Below are 20,529 nucleotides of genomic sequence, written 5' to 3'. Positions count from 1 at the left end.
ACTGTTAATGCTAAATTAATATTAATATTAATATTCCATTTTTAACACAAAATTTGATTGCTAGCTGACATAGTGAAAATATAATTTATATGTATTAATTTAATCTAATATTTACTCTTTTAATAAATATTAAGATCTTATTAATTTTTAAATAATAAAATTAAATCTTAGAATTATGAAAGAAATCTTTCAGGGGTAAATCAAAAAAATTTATTTTTAGTTCACGGGGTTAAGATTCCATTAAAAAAATTTTTTTTGCTTCAGGGGGCTATTCAAATTTTCCAGGGGGCTCAAGCCCCTGTGCCCTCCCCTAGCGACGCCACTGTCTAACTTCTCAATTTTAATATTCTTGTTCGATTAATATGGCTGAAAAAAATTCAGTAAAATCTTTTTAATCTTGATAATCTATTATTTCCATTTGTAGCATACACTTCTACTTGCACCGGAAAATTGAGATTTTTTATAGACATTATTCCGAGAGATAAAATTATTTTGAATCATAAAAATTTAAACATATGAAAATAAACCTAATGAAAAAAAGTGCTCAATATTTTACAACACGATGAGCTTTTCTTCAAATACAAAAAGTTTTACTTGTAAAAAAAATATCAGCTTAATAAATTATATCAATATAAAACAAGCTATCACTTACTAACTCAACCAATCGATTGAAATATTCATAAATTTTATTATAAAACATTTAAATATTGGAAATCGGAGAAATTCATAAATCACTTATTAAGGCGTTCAAAATGCATAAATAAATATTATAACTTGTATTAGAAAAATTAATGATATTTGATTCTTATGTTTTTATAACCTTTTTAATTTTAATATACGTGTTATGTATAATTTAAATAATTTTTACAGTATAAAATTATTTAACCAAATTTGACCTGTCGAGCCTGTTAAATATGATATATTAGCTGATTGTTTACTAATTTTCTGACTTTAGCAAAATTCTGGTATATTCAAAAAATATGTTGGAAATATTTTTAAATGATAACAAATGATATTTTTTGAAGAAGAATCGGATGATCATATATTAAAATATTTAGCAACAAATGCAGATGTTTTATACATTTTATTTCTTTAATCATAACTTAAAATTGAAGGTAAATCCAACTATCAATGAATTCTTATTTCCATTTCAACCTTATGAAATTCAAAAAGAGTTTGCAGCTAAGCTCTATGAAACTATTGATAAACGATGCATAGGGTTATTTGAAAGTCCAACTGGCACTGTTTTATAGACATATTTTTTTTGTAATTTTAAAATGTTTAGGGCAAATCAATGAGTATTATATGTGGATCTTTGTCATGGTTAATAAAACATGAAAAGGAAAAAAAAGAAAAATTGCATGCTTATAAGTATAATAGAATAATTTAAGTTTTTAAACATTCTAGAGTTGATGATTTTGCAGCCACTAATGCTAAAGAACCATTATGGCTCTTTGAACAGTCATTAAAAATACAAAATGAAAATGATTTGATAATTTTTCAGGTAATTTTTTTAAAATATAATATAATCTTAATATCTTTTCAATTGGTTATGTGAAATAATTATAATTTTGAAAATGACAAGATTAATGGGTATAGATAGTCATGTTAAATAGTTGAGTGTACCAGACTCAGAGTCTCTATTGGTAAGTCTATTTGGTCAACTGAGTTTTACAACTTAAGTCTTGAAATCTAGAAGAAAAAAAAAATATTATTTTATTAAAATAAATAGATAATTTAAATAGATGCAATGAAAGAGAATGTATTAAATATACATATTAATGTCCTGCAAGATCAGCATAACCTTTTAGTCAGGGCCTGCAGTAACATTGTCAATAAAATATACTCCTAGCTTGTGGCCTAAAAATATTGATGCTATATTTCTTTCATTTTTTATGTGATTGAATACCATAATTATAAAAATTTTAAAAATCAGCAATTGACAGTGGAAAATATTACTTGTTCCACCAATTTGGTACTCTAATTTCATATATAACTTGTATTTAGTTTATAAAATAAATCTATAATATTATAATCCCTGATACTCAAATAGAACTGTGAATTTTCATTATAGTGAGCTGTCCCAGTCAAAAAAAAAGAAAAATACAAAATATTTTGTGAAAAGTCCAATCAAATGAGGAAAATGATTAATCAAAATAGGAAAAGTGTCAATGAATAAAAAAAATCCCACAATATATAGTAAACCAATCAACATCCTTAATTTTTGGTCATCTTTTTTTCAAATTTTTTGTGATCTCTTAATTTTTTTATTTTTGTCATATTTTCTTAATTTATTTTTTCTTTAAATTTTTTTTCTTAGTATCCTATTAAAATAATCTCTTTGTTTTTCCTGTCATCTTTGTTCAATTCTAGATTTTTTTGTGATATTTTTTTTCCTATCTCATTGCCATTGTTGAATTAAATTATATTACTTCATAATAGTGCAATTTAAGATCAATTGACAGGCAAGGACTTCTTTTAACCACAATATAGCCATATCTCAATAAAAATTGTGTTTTTTCACTGGAAAGGCATGAAAATTCAAAATATCAAGAGTACAGAGGAATTGATTAAGTTTGAATTAACATGAGAATGCCAAGAATTATTTTTGAAATATTTGTGTCCATATTCCAAAATATAGAAGAGTGGAAAGTTTTAATGATAAATAAAATTTCTTATATCTTATTCATAAATTTAATGAAATGATTTTAATCCGCTACATACTGAATCGTTATAAACAAAGGTTTGGATCCCTGGTCATCTGAGTATTCAATCATTTTTTCCTATTTTTAGAGTAAGTCTTGATGACAGTTTCCTCTATAGGTGTCTCATTTTTATCAATATCTTTTTTTAAAAAAGAAATTTATTTTCATCATAAGGCCTTTAACATATTGTTGAAGAGAATTCACAATTAATATCATCCCTCGTTAATAGAATTGCTGATATCCAATTAGCCATTAGAAATATAACATTTGAGAGAAGAATTAAATGAGATAGACATATAATTTCTTTTAAATACTCGGTTTATATTTGTTTTATATATATGTCATATCGGGATATGGAATCATGTGGGATCGGAATCCCAACGTGAGGATACGATATCTTGAATCCCCATGTTTTATTTGGAATCTTTTTTAAAAAATATGACGAATCCCCATGTATATTTTTTTAAAACTTTTAAATTATATTTTTTTCTTTCTTTTTTTGCCATCTGGCTGGCACCAGAAAATTTCATTTTTTAGAGATATTTTATTTTCTGTTTTTGTAAATTTATATAAAATAAAATCATAAATATTTTCACCTGAATATATATTTTAAAAAAATCAGAATTATAAAAAAATATTCAGTTCATTTTGCAATTGCATAATAATGTTTTCCCATAGTATGTGACAGGGAAGCTCCTAAATATTTTTAGCAGTTTAAATAAAAAATAAATATATTTTATGTACATCAATTAATTTGAGGAGTATATGTGGTTACTATAAAAGTAACTTAAATTACCTATGATTGATATATCTTTGTTGGGAACTTAGAAGATTAGAGGCAATAAATGGTGTTGAAATTCTTCCAGCACACGTTCCTACCCATATTTTATTTTGTTCACCTAAATTTTTAGGACAGATAATAGTTCTATCTGTTTTATGAATATGTAATAACATGTGATAACCTAATATAAAGTTATTTTGTCCAATTATTTGAGAATAAATTAAGTTTTGACGCCCACGATCATTTAAATATAAAATAAAAGGAGGGCCCTTTTTAAAATATTCGAAATACTATTCCCAATATTATTGGTAGCAAAACTATTTTTCCATGTATAAATTATCAATAAATTTATTTTTAATATGAATTAAGAATCGTATTGGGGGGGGGGAGGGGGAATTTTGTTTTCATTGAAATTTTAAATTATAATATTTTAAAAATTTATTTTTGTCTTTGTGAATTTTTAATTTTCGTTTAAAATATTTTTAATGCCTCAATTTTTTTTTATCCAAAACAGATACAGAATATAATTTTTAAAACCACATTAAAAACACCCAAATACAAATCTATTAATTACATGGAAATATAGTTGTGCTATCAATAATATTGGGATAGTATTTTTAATATTTTAATAAGGGCTCATTCTTTTATTTCATATTTATATGATCGTGGGCGTCTAGAACTAATATCTGTCCTAAAAATTTAGGTGAACAAAATAAAATATGGGTACAAACGTGTGCTGGAAGAATTTCAACAAAATTTATTGTCATTAGTCTATATAAAACTATAAAATTAAATGATTTTTAAGTTCCCAACAAAGATATATCAATCATAGATAATTTAAGTTATTTAGTAACCACATATACTCCACAAATTATTTGATGTATATAAAATATATTAATTTTTTATTTAACCTGCTAAAAATATTTAGGAGCTTCCCGGAATGTCATAAACTATGGGAAAACATCGTTATGCAATTGGAAAATGAGCTACAATAAATAATTTTTTATAATTCGGATTTTTTAAAAATATATATTCAGGTGAAAACATTTATGATTTTATTTTATATAAATTTACAAAAACTGAAAATAAAATATCTCTAAAAAATGAAATTTTCTGGTGTCAGCCAGACGGCAAAAAAAGGAAGAAAAAATATAATTTAAAAGTTTTAAAAAAATGTACATGGGGATTCGGAATATTTTTTAAAAATATTTTAAAAAAGTTGTGATTCCGAATCCCATGATTCCGTATCCCAATACGACATATATAAAATTTAATTAAACAATGATAAAAAAAAATGCTTCAAATATAAAGCAATGCATTACATTGATTTTATTTTGTAAAAAATATATATTTAGTTAGATATAATATGTTATCATCACATCAAGTGCCCACTAATCCAAGAAAATATCTATTGTGCGATATATCTATATACTCTACAATAAATAATTCATAAAAATCGAAAATTTAAATATTCAAATTTACATTTTACTATAAAAAATAATTTATTTATTGCCTATTTTTTGGATACCAAAAGGTAAGTTCTACTTTTTCGGGTATCGGAGATTTTGTAAAAAAAATTAATCGATCTTTGTCGACCTTTATTTGCTTGCTTATTACTGTTATTCTTTAAAAAAATATCTAAATTTGATTTTGGATATTGTAATGCTTAACGCTTAGAAAGAAATACTGAATAGATTTTATTTAAATAATAAATATTTAAATCAATAAAGCTCAATTTATATCGCAGAATTGTTAATTATAAATAGATCTAAATGATGGTATGGTTTTAAAAGGAAATAAAAAATATTATGACCTAATACATTGTCCAATTTGAATTTTTAAACTGTTTTGGATATAATAATAATTTATTGCATTAGGTCCTATTCGGTTAGAAAAATTGGCCGGGTTTAGGTTTGTAACTTTTATTTACTTTCTATTTGCAATTTTATTTTATAATTCGTATATATTATTTACTTTCCCATATTTTTTTTTAAACTCGAAATCAAATATTATAGAAGGATGTTGAAAATATTACAAATTTGGATAGACGTATTTTTGACTCTAAAATCATCAGAGATTATATTATGTATCCTAAATATGAAAAATCCTCCAATAAGGCACAATTTTTTTTTGAATTTTTTATTATATTCATATCAATTATTTTAGATACCAAATTTAGACCACGGTCTTGCTAATAAAAATTATACTAAATTAGCTAACGAAATTATGCTGCAGCGTAAAGAAAAATTAGTCCAAAAATTTAAAGATGTCCACATAGACTCGTTAAATTTCGATGATGATTTGATGTCTAAAGCTCACAAGACCAAAGTTTTCTTTTTTCATTATTTTACCTTATATATATTTTGTATTTTAGATCTACTATTGTAGTCGAACACACTCCCAATTACAACAATTTATCAAAGAGATTGTTAAAACTGAATATGCTACTAAATATAAGATAAAAGTAGCGCTTTTGGCATCAAGAAATCATTATTGTATCAATCCTCAAGTTAAAACATCAAATCAAGAAAATATATGGCTTATTAACGAAAAATGCCTGAAAATGGTGAAACGATCAAAAAAGGATCTAACAATTTCTTGTGATTCTGATGACAGTGACAATATTATAGAAGATCTTGTTGATAGAGTATAATCTAACCAGTTTACAGCCTCATTTTTTGCTTAATATTTTAGAATATTAATGGAGATATAGTAATGAAAAATAATAAAAATGAAATAGGAATTAGTAAGCTAACAAAAAAACGCAACCGAAAAGAAATTAACAAAAAAATAGAAATACGTTGTCAGTTTTATGATATGTTGAACATTCAAATTTTGAGAGATATCATTTTATCCGACGTTCAGGTTTATAAAAATAATTTCAAATAAAGATCATAAATCTTTTGAGATAGGGCATTTATTCCTCGTTTATGTTTATATATAATATAGGATATTGAGGAATTAATAAATGAAGGAAAAAGAGTAATAAAGGCTTGCCCTTATTATTCATCAAGATCAGCCAGTGATGAAGCTCAATTAGTAGTTCTACCTTACAACATAATCCTTGACCCAGAGGCCAGACAGGCCAATGGCATTGATTTGACCGACAATGTTTTGATAATCGACGAAGCTCATAATTTAATTGAAACTATTTTTAATATCAATTCTAATGAAATAAACGGATTACATGTAAATTCTTTACATTTTTAAAAATTAAATTTTACTTAGCTTTTGAGATTATATTATCAACTGTCAAAGTATATGGAGAGATTCGAAAAACGATTCACGCCTGATAATATGAAACAAATGCAAGACGCATTAAATATTGTTGAAAATTTGGTGGAATATCTAAAGGAATATCATAATAAACCCGCCAATAAAAGTGATTAGATATTACTAAATTATAATATATTTTTTTTCGCAAATCGATTTAAGCATTATTTCATAATTTAATATGATATTTTAAGTTACCATATTATAATAGACAATAATTACCTTTTTATTATAAATTATCGTGATAATGAATCTACTGATTTTAATATATTCACTTCTTTCATTATTTAATTGCATACATGTGGCGATTCATTTTCGGGCCCTGCTTTTTAAAAATATTTATGATAAAATAAACTTAGACAATCTTCTGTATTTAAATTTTAGATGTCAAGTTGGACCTCAATTTTTTTCTTTTCGAATCCCGTCTTAGCAACTTCAATATTTACAAAATTAGAGATTTTATTCTAAATTATCAAATTGCCAACAAACTATTAGGTGTTAAATTAAACGACCTATCCTCACAGAATTCAAATTTAACATGGATAAAAGCTAAAGATGAAACATCTTTTTTGCAAAATTATTATGATTCTAATCGGATTAAAATTTCTCGCTGTTTTCGATCATACGTCACAAGTAGAATGAATGACTCTCAAAAAGATGGATATATGACTGGCGAAAATAATAGTTGGATGAATAATCATAATTTTGGAAATCCAGTTATAATTTTTCAAAATTTCTTGACTTCTTTAATTCAACACAACGATATTGATAGCAGAGAAATACCAACGGGAAAATTGTTTATTTATTTAAAAGGTTTTGCTAGAATTATATTTTATCAGTCATCATTATTTCTTTTTATGTTTAAGATAATTATGTCACAAGCCTTTTAAAATTTGTGTTAGTTAACCCTTCCTCACCCTTTCGTGACATATTAACCAAGGCTAGATCCGTTATTTTGGCTGGAGGGACAATGAAACCAGTAAATTCAAATAAGTTTTAAATAATTTTTATATAGTTCGAAGATTATAAAACGCAATTATTTTACCCTGCATTAGTTGCCGAAGATAAAATTATATCGTTTGAATGTGGTCACATAATACCTAAAAAAAATTTGAGGGTCATTACATTGACTCATGGACCAAATAAGATAGATTTGAATTTCTCTTATCAAGTTTTATTAATTAAAGCAGGCAATTTTATTTCTTATAGAATAGAAACAATTCTGCAATGATTGATGAGATAGCTTATCTTTTGTTAGATTTAGCTGAAACCATTCCTGGTGGTATTATATGTTTCTTCCCATCATATAGTTTCGAAAACATAATGTTTAAAACCCTTTGTCATAATGTTGATCTAATGAGTGGTATTCAAAAGCACAAAAAAATATTGAGAGAATCCAGAGATGGATTTAGTACTGCATATGATGAAATTAACATGCTTAACATAAATCAATGTGTATTAACGCAATATGAAAAAGAAATTAAAGTTAAACAATCATTAATTTTTTAAAAAATGATATTATCTTTTATATTAGAAAAATGGAGGGGCCATATTGTTTTGTGTAGTGAATGGTAAAATGAGTGAAGGTATAAATTTTAACGACGATTTAGCGAGATGTATTGTTATAGTTGGAATGCCATATCCTAATCTTCAAAACCCAGAGTTGATTGAAAAATTGAGATATTTCAAAGAATTTACGAAAACCAATCCAATTAAAGGCTACCAAATGGGTGATAGTCTAGATAAAGAATATTATCACAATATGTGCATGAAATCCGTTAATCAGTGTATAGGTTTCATTCATTTTTATAACCAAAATCGATTTTTATATTATAATTAACCCTACAATGCAACTTTTTATACGTTTATTCCTACCTAGCTATCCTAATATATTGTATATTCGCTATTTTCTCTGATTTCTCATGTAAATTTTTAATCATTCTCTATATGAATGATAATAGGATTGGTATGAAAGATTAATGTTATTGATATTTAAGAAAATATACATAAAATTATTATAGGACGTGCTATCCGGCATAAACAAGACTACGCTATAATCATTTTAAGTGATAATAGATATAATAAAGCTTATATCAAAGCAAGATTGCCAAAGTGGATTAAAGATAGCATCGAATATTACAATGATGATACCCCTATGGATCATAAATTGTTGAAAAATAATATAATCCAAGTTTTTTTTAATCAAATTTTATTAATATTATTTATTTATTTTAGTTTTTCCGAACTGTTCACTACAATAATGCCCAATTATAAATATATGAGCAATCAACGATTTTAAACACAATAAATATGTATTAAATTAGTCATAATAATATATTGAATTTATTAACCAATGTCTATTCACATTGATAATAAAATTTCATATTTAATTCGTTTTTAAAGTAATATAATTTTTAAAATTTTTATCATAAATTGGTGGGTCAAAAAAAACTACTTATAGATTTTTGTTTTTTGTTATAGCAAAAAAGGTATTACAGAAGCGAATCCCGGAATTTCCAAAAGGTGGTTTATTTTATTTATATTATTGTTTATTAAAACAAATAATGTAAAATAAAAATAAATAAAGTACATAAACTAATATAATTATTCTTTTTGATAAAAATTTAAAATTAGGATAATTTTCATCAATATAAATATTCTAATCTTATTTCTTCTAAGGTGCTTTAGAAGACCTTCTTTTGAGGGAAAATGAATTTAGTCTCAAAGCTGATTTAAATTCTATAGCTCTGAATTAATCCATAGATATTAATTAAATCTTGAATCACATATTTTAAAGATTTGATAAAATTGTCCATAATTTCTATAAAAAGAATATAAATATAGAAAAATAATATTTTTCACTAAATATAACCTACATTCCTAGTCGCTTTAAGGCGTTTTTAAATTTCTTTTAGACTCCATAATATCTGCGGTTTCTCATTTATTGGTAGAAGACTAAAAAGACGTTTATTTTTTAATCTTGTTTCACTTTAAATCGTATGTTAAGAAGTAACATCATCTAGGAATAATATTTATATCTTTAAATATTCTTGTGGGGATCCTTTACACTTTTCTTTTTTAAGGTAAATAAAGGCGGTATCCTTGCTTTAAAGAATCTGCCTTTTCTTTATTTCATAGCGTACAGTGTAGATATATTTTAATTCGTAATCTTGGCCATGGTAAGCGGAAAAAAATCCCGGAAAAAAATCCCCGGAAAATAAATTCCCGGAAATGAATTCCCGGAAAAAAATACCCGGAAAATAATTCCCAGGTAAATAATTCTCTGGAAAAAAAATCCCCGGAATAAAATTCCCCTGGAAAAAATTTCCCCACTATACATTGAATTGCTAATGCATTGCTAAACTGCATTGCTAAAAGGCAATCAATCATTATCAATTATAAATCAATCAAAAATTTATTACGTATATTTTTTTAATGATAATTTTTTAAACTTTTTTTAAAATATATTTAAATCATTTTTTTATTATAAATGAAGAATACTGATTAAATGATATAGTATATAATTTTATTTTTATTTAATATTATTAATAAGAAATTTATTTTTCTAGCTTATTAAAACAAATATACATTTTATTTAATTTTAAAAATTAACAAATATATATCCGTAAGAGGGCGTTATATGTTTGAATATGTATCATTTTAGGAAACCGGAATGATGATTGGATAGCACTTTTTTTATATTTGGGTATATATATATACATGAAAAACCTAAAAATTAAAAATTTTTTTTAGGTTTCTTTGTGATGTTTAATGAGTAGGTTTAGAATAGTAAAACAATGGAAATTTTTTAAAGTAAATATTGCTGGCGTTATTTATCAAAATCTCTTCATTTTTGTTTTATACGTGTATATTTACGTGCTAAGCATTATTCTAAAAAATATTAAAATAATTTGATTTGACCGATTGCCGAGTTCAAAACCGACCACTTATTAAATATTTGATTGATCAAATTTGCTATTAAGATAAATTGAAAAATGTTGATTTTTGTTTTATGTATCTATAAATACGTATAAAACATAATTCCAAAAAATATTTTAAAAATATCGTGATTTGACCCGAAAACCGACCGAATGACCAAATACTGCATTGCTGGCGTTATCCATGGAAAAATCTTCATTTTTGTATTATACGCGTATATATATACGTGCTAAGCATTATCCTAAAAAATATTTTGAAAATAATTTGATTTGACTGATTGCCGAGCTCAAAACCCCACTTACTAAATATTCGATTGATAAAATTTACTAGTAATATGATTCGAAAAATGTTCATTTTTTGTTTTATATATCTATAATTACGAGTAAAACATATACGAGTCGGTTATCCGCCAAACCACGATATTTTTAAAATATTTTTTGGGATTATGTTTTATATGTATTTATAGATATATAAAACAAAAATGAACAATTTTCAAATTATATTACTAGTAAATTTGAATCTAGGAAAATAATTCCCCGGAAAAAAAATCCCGTGACCCGGATCTGCTCTGCAGTATTTAATTAAATAGAAATGTTTTTTAAAGTCAAATTTCTTCGAGGATTTGAGATTTTAAATAATAAAACGAAAGTTAAATAAATCTAGTTCACCTTTACACACTTTCATCAACTTTTAGGTATTTATTGAAAAATTATTTTTACACAAATTTTAATCATTTTTTTAGAAATATGATAAAAGGCTTTTCACAGTTTACTGACTCTTAAATAGCGCCCCTTTTTGTTTTTACAAGGATAAGCTATTAAATAATATAATTTTATAAATTTTGTGACTAAATAGGAAATTAGCAATTCAATCTGATACCCTCTATTTGATAAATATTATTTTACTGAAGTATTTACCTACTTTAAGTATTTAACTGACTGAATACAAAATCACTATAAAACTTGCAAAGTTATATTTTTTACTGCCCAATTTTAATTAAATACTTCCAAAAGTAATGAAAAATTCTGACCACTTTAATCAAAATACATCCAGAGGTGATTATCAGCAGTGAGTATTATATTTTTCTAATCTAACAATTATTATTTTGCTTATGAATTTTTTTCAAAAGTTACAGAAAAGAAATAATTATAATTTTATTAAATGATATATAGAATAATAAATTATATTATTCAAAAGAAACAATTCTAGAACGTATATGTTCTCCAATTGAAGAGAGAAAATTGGGCAAGTCCCTTCTCTCTTCTAAATAATCAATGCATAAATTTTTTAAAATAGTTTGTTTCGTTGCATAAATACGATTTTTTTTGGGAGTGTATGTCCCAATATTCCATTGGCCGATTTTTCCCATATCAACCGCTATTTCCATCCTTATTTTTTCGAGTAGTTCCCATATCTTCGGTTTTTTGTTGCCTACAATATGCTTAAATCGGTTATTCCATCCTTCACATACATTGTTTGTTCGATTTTCCCCAGCAATCGTAACATTGAACACATTCCATGTTTCTGGTGGGAACAATGGCTCTACTTGCCTTTGAGAGTTTTTCCCATGTCTCAATTCTCCATTCACATAATTTTTATCAAAATAAAACAATAATTCTTTGTTTTCATCCGATACAATGGTTTTTAAATACTCCATACCTCGTTTGACATCGTGTATAGGTAAGAATGCTAATCCATCGATCATAGCTGCAAATAAGCATAACATTGGATCATTCCGATATGATGATTCTAACCCCAATTCCTGAATCTTTCTATGAGTTGATTGAGTTAGATGATAAAAACATCCTTGGATGTTGATATCTCTACCTAAAAGTTGAAAAAATATAGATTAAAATTATTGTATAGGTTTTATTTAATATTTATGTCTTTATCAATTTTTATTAATTGTACTGTGTGACAAGAAAAATGGGAGAAAAAATAAATAAAAACAAGTTTTGGTGCAGAATTTGACATTGAGTTCGAATTCGTTTTCTAAGTTTTCCCTTCACGTCAAGTTTTAAAAATATTATCGTATAAAGGCAACTTTTCGAAATCTCAAAAATGGATATATTTTAAAAAGTATCAAATGAAAATCCCTGAAAATTGGTGATAGTGTTAGATTTATATTTCCTTATAAATTTATTAATTTTTATAATTTTTTATCGATTGCTTTTTGAGAAAAATGGTAAAGAATTTCGTTTTGGGGGTCTTAAGTTTTCAATTTAAATTCCCGGCAAGAATCGTATAAATATGTTGGCGGACTACTGCTGGAGTATCTTTTTTGAAAATAAATCATCAACTTCATATTCTCGGAAATATATTTAGATTTACCATTAAATGTTTTAAAATTCGATAAATTTTATGTTATTGTTTAATTTGTTTTAAATTCAATAAATTTATTGTATATTACAAGTTAAATCCTATATAATAATGAAGGAGGGGGTGAGACAACGGACCGATAAAAGGTTTATTAAAAGTAAAATATGAGATAGGTTAGCTTAGCATAATATATTTATTTAAATATGAGAAATGTAACTATTTCATTTAAAATAAATTGTTTGGGAATCGTACCTTGTGCAGTGTAGCGAAGAGAACGAAAGCTACAATAAATATATTAAATGTAAGCTATATTAAAAAAGAATCTAGAAAAATAATTCCCCGGAAAAAAAATCTCCGTTTTTAAGATAATTAAAATTACAAAATTAGGAGAAAAAATTCCCTATAAATAAATCAACGAAATAATAATTCTCAAATAAAATATTTAAAAATTTTGATAAAATTAATTCTGAAGAATTATTAGGATTATGTTTTATACGTATTTATAGATATATAAAACGAAAATCAACATTTTTCAAATTATATTCCTAATAAATTTGGTCAATCGAATATTTAGTGAGTGGTCGGTTTTGAGCTCGGCAATCGGTCAAATCAAATTATTTTCAAAATATTTTTTAGAATAATGCTTAGCACGTAAATATACACGTATAAAACAAAAATGAAGAGATTTTGATAAATAACGCCAGCAATATTTACTTTAAAAAATTTCCATTGTTTTACTATTCTAAACCTACTCATTAAACATCAAAGAAACCTAAAAAAATTTTTTAATTTTGAGGTTTTTCATATGTATATATATACCCAAATATAAAAAAAGTGCTATCCAATCATCATTCCGGTTTCCTAAATTGATACATATTAAAACATATAACGCCCTCTTACGGATATATATTTGTTAATTTTTAAAATTGAATAAAATGTATATTTGTTTTAATAAGCTAGAAAAATAAATTTCTTATTAATAATATTAAATAAAAATAAAATTATATACTATATCATTTAATCAGTATTCTTCATTTATAATAAAAAAATGATTTAAATATATTTTAAAAAAAGTTTAAAAAATTATTTAAAAAAATATACGTAATAAATTTTTGATTGATTTATAATTGATAATGATTGATTGCCTTTTAGCAATGCAGTTTAGCAATGCAGTTTAGCAATTCAATGTATAGTGGGGAAATTTTTTCCGGGGAATTATTTTCCAGGGGAATTTTATTCCGGGGATTTTTTTTTCCGGAGAATTATTTACCTGGGAATTATTTTCTGGGGAATTTTTTTCCGGGGAATTATTTTCCGGGTATTTTTTTTCCGGGGAATTATTTTCCTGGGGATTTTTTTCCGGGGAATTAATTTCCGGGGATTTATTTTCCGGGGAATTAATTTCCGGGCATTTATTTTCCGGGAATTTTTCCGGGATTTTTTCCGGGATTCCTTGGCCATAGTGTTCTTTACCTTCCCCCTCGTCTCGGGATTGTTTTTGAATTACCTTACCCTGTTTCTACTCTTTCTCTTCTAGGGTGGGTTAAGTGTGCCTATAGGCATTCTTGGTAATTTTTTTTCTCTCTTTTCTTCTGATTAATTTTTTTTCTCTCTTTTCTTCTGAATTTTAAACAGAACAGTAAGCATAATATCTATATTAGGATTACTTGAAGTAAATTAAAAATATTATATATTATTTATATGTAAAATTGATACTGCCTGAGTGGTTTAAAAGGAAATTTTCTCATGTCCTCGCTTAATATTAATGGTTTAATGAGTAAGTTAACGATTTTTCTTAGACTCATGGCCGATGAAAAAATGGATGTGATTGAGATACAGGAGACCTTCTCTAAAGATAATATGGCTATTTTTAGTATCTTTGTAGTGTATAGTTCTGGCACCACTTTGAATAATTGGTCGGGGGTTGCCTTCTTTATCAGCAAGAGAATGTAAATACATGGATACGTTTGTGCCCATTTCGGAGAGATGCGGCCTGTTATACCTGAACAGACGAACAATTCTAATAAATGTATATGCCCCGCCTAGCAGAAGTGAAAAGCTCTTTCCTAGACGACCTCGAAAGTATTGTTAACTCTCTGTCGAAATTTGATAATCCTTGGGGACTTGAACACTAGGATCGGAAAAGATCTTTACTAGAGACGGGGTAATTGGAAATGCAGCTCTCTCTAATTAAATAGTGATGATAATAGGAAGGTTTTAGAGATGTGTAGAAGTATGAACCTCAAAGTTAAGAATATTTTCTTCTCCCACAGCGAATATAACACCCTAAATTTCAGAAGAAATAATATCAAATCTCAGATCGATTTTATCATCTCTAACATTCATAGGTGGTTCATTGGTATATAAGCAATGCCATGTATTAATATTTCTGATCATAATCTAATCAGAGCTAGTAACCGTGAGGAATATATGGGGTAACTCGGCGTCCTTCTTTCCAATCCCAGCCTAGATACCTTTCCTGGAAAAGGAACGTAACACACCTGCAACTTCCTGAAGTTAAGCTACAGTTGGATCTAATCTTAAGTGATAGGAAAGCAATTTTCCTATCCTTATCGGAGTCAGTCTGTAAAGGAATGCTGGGCATCTTTCAAAAACAATCTGTTTGGCGCCTGCAACCATCTCCCTAACAATAACAATTCTCCTCCAACGCATGAATGGCTATCTGATGACACCATTCGTATGATAGCTCAACTCAAGCTACAAGGAGAGCGCGATGGTTACTTGTGGACCTCAATTCATAGACTCCTAAGGAGGATTAGAAGGATTTTTATTGCCAAAAAAGCTTTTGAGATAGACAGGGATATGAGGGAAAACAGAATTTTCGACGCCTACAAGAAACTCTATTACTTTTGTAAAGCCAAACTGTTCAAGACACTTCCAACTATAGGTTGGATAATAATTTGATTACTGACTCCGAAGAACAGATGGCGTTATGGCTGGATCATTATATGGGTGTCTTTGATTCTAGGAAGCCTACCTTAATCCCATCTACATGCCAAAGCGTTGGACAATCAGACGCGAACTTTCGTTGGATGAAATTGCGGCCGCTATTATGAAGCTTAGGAATTATAAATCTCCGGGTACGGATAACATTACTGGAGAGCATCTAAAAGTAGCTCCCTTAGCGATCTCTCGGTTCTTAATGCCTTTGTTTAAGAAGATATGGCTTACTGGAATATGACTTTGCAACTTCCCGTAAATCCCATCCATCTAAATTCAAGGATTAGTGAGCCATTGCTCTCACGTCTATTGCATCAAAAGTTTTTATGGTTCTTTTAAAAAATCGCTTTCTTTCCTCTACACCGAACCTTTTATCTAAATACATTTGTTCTTACCGTCCAAGTAGAAATATAAACGAACCAATATTAGCTTTAAAGATTATAATGCAGAATGTGAGAAATATAAATTACCTTTTTACTTTATTTTTATTGACTTTACCTCCTGACTTCGCCTTTTCTGTCAATTACTTTTTATTTTGTGTCCACAGTCTGGAAATACCGAAATCTCTCTTGCCTTCCATACTTTTTTTAAAAAGTTTTCCGCTCGCTTTTTGTATTCTAATTCTTCTTTTTTTTCTTTGCAATTACTTTTATTATCAAGTGTGACCCCTAAGTACCTTTTGGCTACATTTAGTTCTTTATCTCCAACTATAAATTTTTGAAGTGGTGACATGTTTTGTGGAAAATAAGGAGAAATACTGTTTTTTATTGTTAGTTAACTATGAATTAAAGTCTAACAATTTTCTTGGACATTACAACGACGTCATCTGCGTTGAATAATCTTCTTTTCAAAACATAACGTCTCATTTGATCCTACATACACTATATCGGTCGTTCCCAGTGCTTCTGTTTTTATTTTTATAATTTTAATTAGGAGGGCGATAGTGTTTAGCCTTGTTTTATTTTTTTATTTATCCTGGAGGAAGGGGATATTCTTCATCATTGATTTAGAAGTATCCAAACTGTATGTATTAGTGGTTTTCTAGATCTGAAGGATGTTGGGGTATATCCCATTTTCTGACAACGAAGCTGCATGGTTAACATTTCCAAAAGCTCTTCTAAAATCTACAAATGTGAAGTAGGTGGGTGTCTTTGTACTTGTTTTTCTGCATGATTATTTTTCTGAGCCAATTTTGGCTCCGGTATATTTTTTTGTTTGGCCTGTACAAACATAACATATATATTTTAGGAAAATATGAGGTTTAGATGATATGTTTGTGGTTTTTTTGAGAGAACCATAAAAATTATTTTATGACACAGGATGTGAATGCTATAGCTCAGTAACCCTTAAATTTCTGTGGTTTTTGTTTTTTTGGGGAAGTTACATAGGTAGGATTTATTCTATTCCTTGCAGTAGTTCCGCTCTCCCATATTTTATTGAAAGGGGCAAATAATAGGTAGCGAGATATTGTCGTAGGTGCAATCTTTTGGATATTATGCTGTGATATTATCCAGCCTCAGAGCTTTGTTTTTCCTTAGCTTTTTGACCACTTGTTATTTCATTCAAGGAGAAACCAGTCGAAAGTGGGGCGAGGTTTGTAATTATATTTGTTGATAGAGTTACTAGGACTTTGTTTTTCCGGAACTTAAAAAAAATCTTCGTTGTGTGGTGTTCGCGGTTGGCTAGTCCTAAATTCATCACTGACTACTTTTTATCTATTCACTAGAATTTTTACGCTCTATTTCAACAATAACCGATTAGCTTATTTTTTTATGAGTAAAATGCGAAATTCAATTGATATGAACACATTCTCAATTATTGATAGTAATCATTATGGCTTACATTAAAAATGTTAAACTTAAAATCAGCCACCACCCACCCTTAAAATAATTAAATTATTTTCTATTTCTCGGATAGGCTTTTGTTTTGCACAATTCTTTTTGTTATTAGTCTATATACGTTTAAACAACAGTTCTCCGACTGCTGTACGTTCAAGTACATGCGCCTTGCCCACAAACGTGTGAAAGGTTCCTCATTTTCTCCCCCTAATTAACTATCCAGTTTGATGGATATTTAGGAAAACCTAGCGTATTGTGTCCACAACCAGAGGGCGAAAACGCTTTTATCACGTATCACGTATTTTTTTAAACATTACAACAAATATTATTATAATGAAATTATTTATAAAAAAAACAATAAAAAAAAATATCGGATCGGTGGTCCAAACCTTTCTGCCATCTGTGGCCAAATCAATAACCTTATATAATTTATTTTGGCCAAAATATTGAGCTAAACATTTTAAAAATTGGCTAAATCAAGCCGTTTATCAACATGATTGATATTTTAAAATCTTTTTCTGGTACAGATAATATAACAAAAAATAGGATAAAATTTTAACCATTTTTTTAAACATAACAAATATTATTATAATGAAGTTATTTATAAAATAACCAAAAACAATTTTTAAAAAAAAATATCAGATCGGTAAAAACGCTAAATATTGATGGCGATTAGATATTTAAAATAGACACAGCCCTAATAGCTAGTATATTTTCAAAATCAGCTGTTTTGAATGGCAAACTATTATTTCTCTGATTTTTTAATGAAATTTCCTATTCTTTCTTTATTCCATATACTATCACTAAATTATGCAATTCCATGCCTCAGGTATAGATAATAGTCAAATTATTCTAGAACGCTTTTCATCACATTGGGGCCTGCACCTATAGCCATATAAATTTTCTTGATCAAAATTGAATTTATTTTCTATTTTATCTGTCTCTAAAAGAATTCCCATTATTTTTTGAGTAACATCTGTTTCATGAAATGTAATATTGCACCAAATTGCAAATGTTATTGTACAAAATCTTGGACGTATATTAAATTTATTGTTGCATGTAACCATTACTATCAAACGTCTGTCGGGGCTCGGATCGCAGACATTGAAAAATTTTTTTCCTCAGGCTCGGGTCGGGCTGTTAGATATGTCCGACCCGATAAATAAATATTGAATATCCTTAATACAATTATCTTTTGTTTCACAAAAATGTCAATCAAAATAACTGATATTATATGTCTTTTTAATATGTTCATTATTATATTTTTAGATATATTTTCTCAATTATAAACAATTATATCATCTTTTTTCGATATCAATCATGCAAATTATGTTTATAACTCAATAATTTTTAAATTCGATAGTATTTTAACTACTTTTAAATAATTAAGCTGAATAAAATTTATATGTATATGTTAGTTGCAATTTATTTATTCCTACAATATTTATTTTTTTAACTTTAAATCATTTTAGCATCTTTTTTTTAAATTTAAAAATCTGATTTTACCGGAAATGTATTCCATCATGTTTGGAATACCTACTCTAACAAAAATGGTTTAAATAAAGCAGTGGCATATCAACGCCCCCACCCTTAAGTAAGATTTTATAATCAAATAAATACCTCGATATAATCTTTAAATAAAGTTTGTTGAATTTGAATTATAGGTCTTGCAATGGTGGATTTTAGCTCCCTACCCACGCCCGCCCTACTTGGCGGGTGCGTTAAAAAAAGAAGTAAGTTAATTTTTAATACTTTTCAGGCAAAATGAGCAGAATTGACTTCAATTTATTAAAAATAATAGTTTTATTTCATAATGCATATTTACAGGGTTGCCAGATGCATTCAAACAAAAAGCGGGAGAATTTAATTATAATTTTTAAAAAAACTTATAACAAATAATATTAATGTTTTTCAAAGTAATTATTTCTTTATTTAAATAAATAAATCTAATACGCAATAGTAAAATAAAGGAAGATGATCGTATGCCATTATTTTTTAATATAAAATTAGTAAATATTATTTTAAAAATAAATACATTCATTGTTATTAATTAAATTTTAATTTTTCTTATATATTCCTTAAAATCTTTACAAGTATAAATAAAATTATGTTTGATCATTAATTCTGCTTCTTAAGCTGATAAAGATAACCGATTATGATCTTTCCGCCAGAAATTTTTATTTAAATGCGCTCTGAATCAGCATTTGAATGTGTACCGAGAATATAATATTGCATATATTTTTAAATTTGGCGCAATGTTTTTGGGAAAAAAGTACCCATTTGTTTTCATGAGCCAAATTCGATATATTATTAAAGATATATAATGTATTTAAAGAATCAATAATTCATCTAATTCGATATCTTTTATATTAAAATTCGAGTTTCATAATATTTAGATTTTCCCATTTATTATTTATAAATTCATATTTTTTTTACGAAATGATTGTTTTAATATATTTATTAGCTTCATTTTGAAATGATGCGATTTTATCACGATCATCCCATTTTATACGAATTTTTCTTATGACCGTGCCATAAAAGTTATTGATAACTTGGGTTTTTAAAGTTATAACTAATTTATTCATTAATGAAAACATCTCCATTGCAATTAAATTTTCGGATTTCAATTTTTATCACGTTGTTTAAGGTCGTTCCTATATTAATAAATAGATCTCAGCCAAACATTCAAAAAATAATTTTAATAATGAATTCA

General features: G+C 26.8%; 2 protein-coding genes across 3 annotated transcripts; both read left to right on the top strand.

Annotated features, from left to right (window-relative positions):
* Positions 1-945: 945 nt before the first annotated feature.
* LOC135928706 (ATP-dependent DNA helicase DDX11-like) lies at positions 946-5,681 on the top strand. The gene is made up of 5 exons (XM_065465163.1): positions 946-1,072; positions 1,116-1,244; positions 1,286-1,371; positions 1,408-1,504; positions 5,502-5,681. The coding sequence occupies exons 1-5, from the start codon at positions 1,010-1,012 to the stop codon at positions 5,679-5,681; spliced, it is 555 nt and encodes a 184-aa protein (XP_065321235.1). The 5' UTR covers positions 946-1,009.
* LOC135927913 (ATP-dependent DNA helicase DDX11-like) lies at positions 5,657-9,107 on the top strand. Of its 2 annotated transcripts, XM_065464173.1 has the most exons (13): positions 5,657-5,814; positions 5,861-6,133; positions 6,181-6,351; positions 6,436-6,675; positions 6,715-6,868; positions 7,144-7,572; positions 7,626-7,738; positions 7,775-7,930; positions 7,969-8,244; positions 8,294-8,345; positions 8,388-8,552; positions 8,781-8,950; positions 8,995-9,107. In XM_065464173.1, exons 1-13 carry the CDS (start codon positions 5,713-5,715, stop codon positions 9,031-9,033), a joined length of 2,340 nt encoding a protein of 779 aa, XP_065320245.1. In that variant the 5' UTR covers positions 5,657-5,712; the 3' UTR covers positions 9,034-9,107. The 2 variants fall into 2 exon arrangements, with proteins under 2 accessions (XP_065320245.1, XP_065320244.1); XM_065464172.1 differs by having other exon boundaries at positions 8,294-8,552.
* Positions 9,108-20,529: the final 11,422 nt, after the last annotated feature.

Source organism: Gordionus sp. m RMFG-2023, chromosome 4 (genome assembly GCF_954871325.1).
Source record: "Gordionus sp. m RMFG-2023 chromosome 4, tfGorSpeb1-WG-v2, whole genome shotgun sequence".
Taxonomy (NCBI): Eukaryota; Metazoa; Nematomorpha; class Gordioida; order Chordodea; family Parachordodidae; genus Gordionus; species Gordionus sp. m RMFG-2023.
This window is presented reverse-complemented; position numbering and strand designations above follow the sequence as displayed.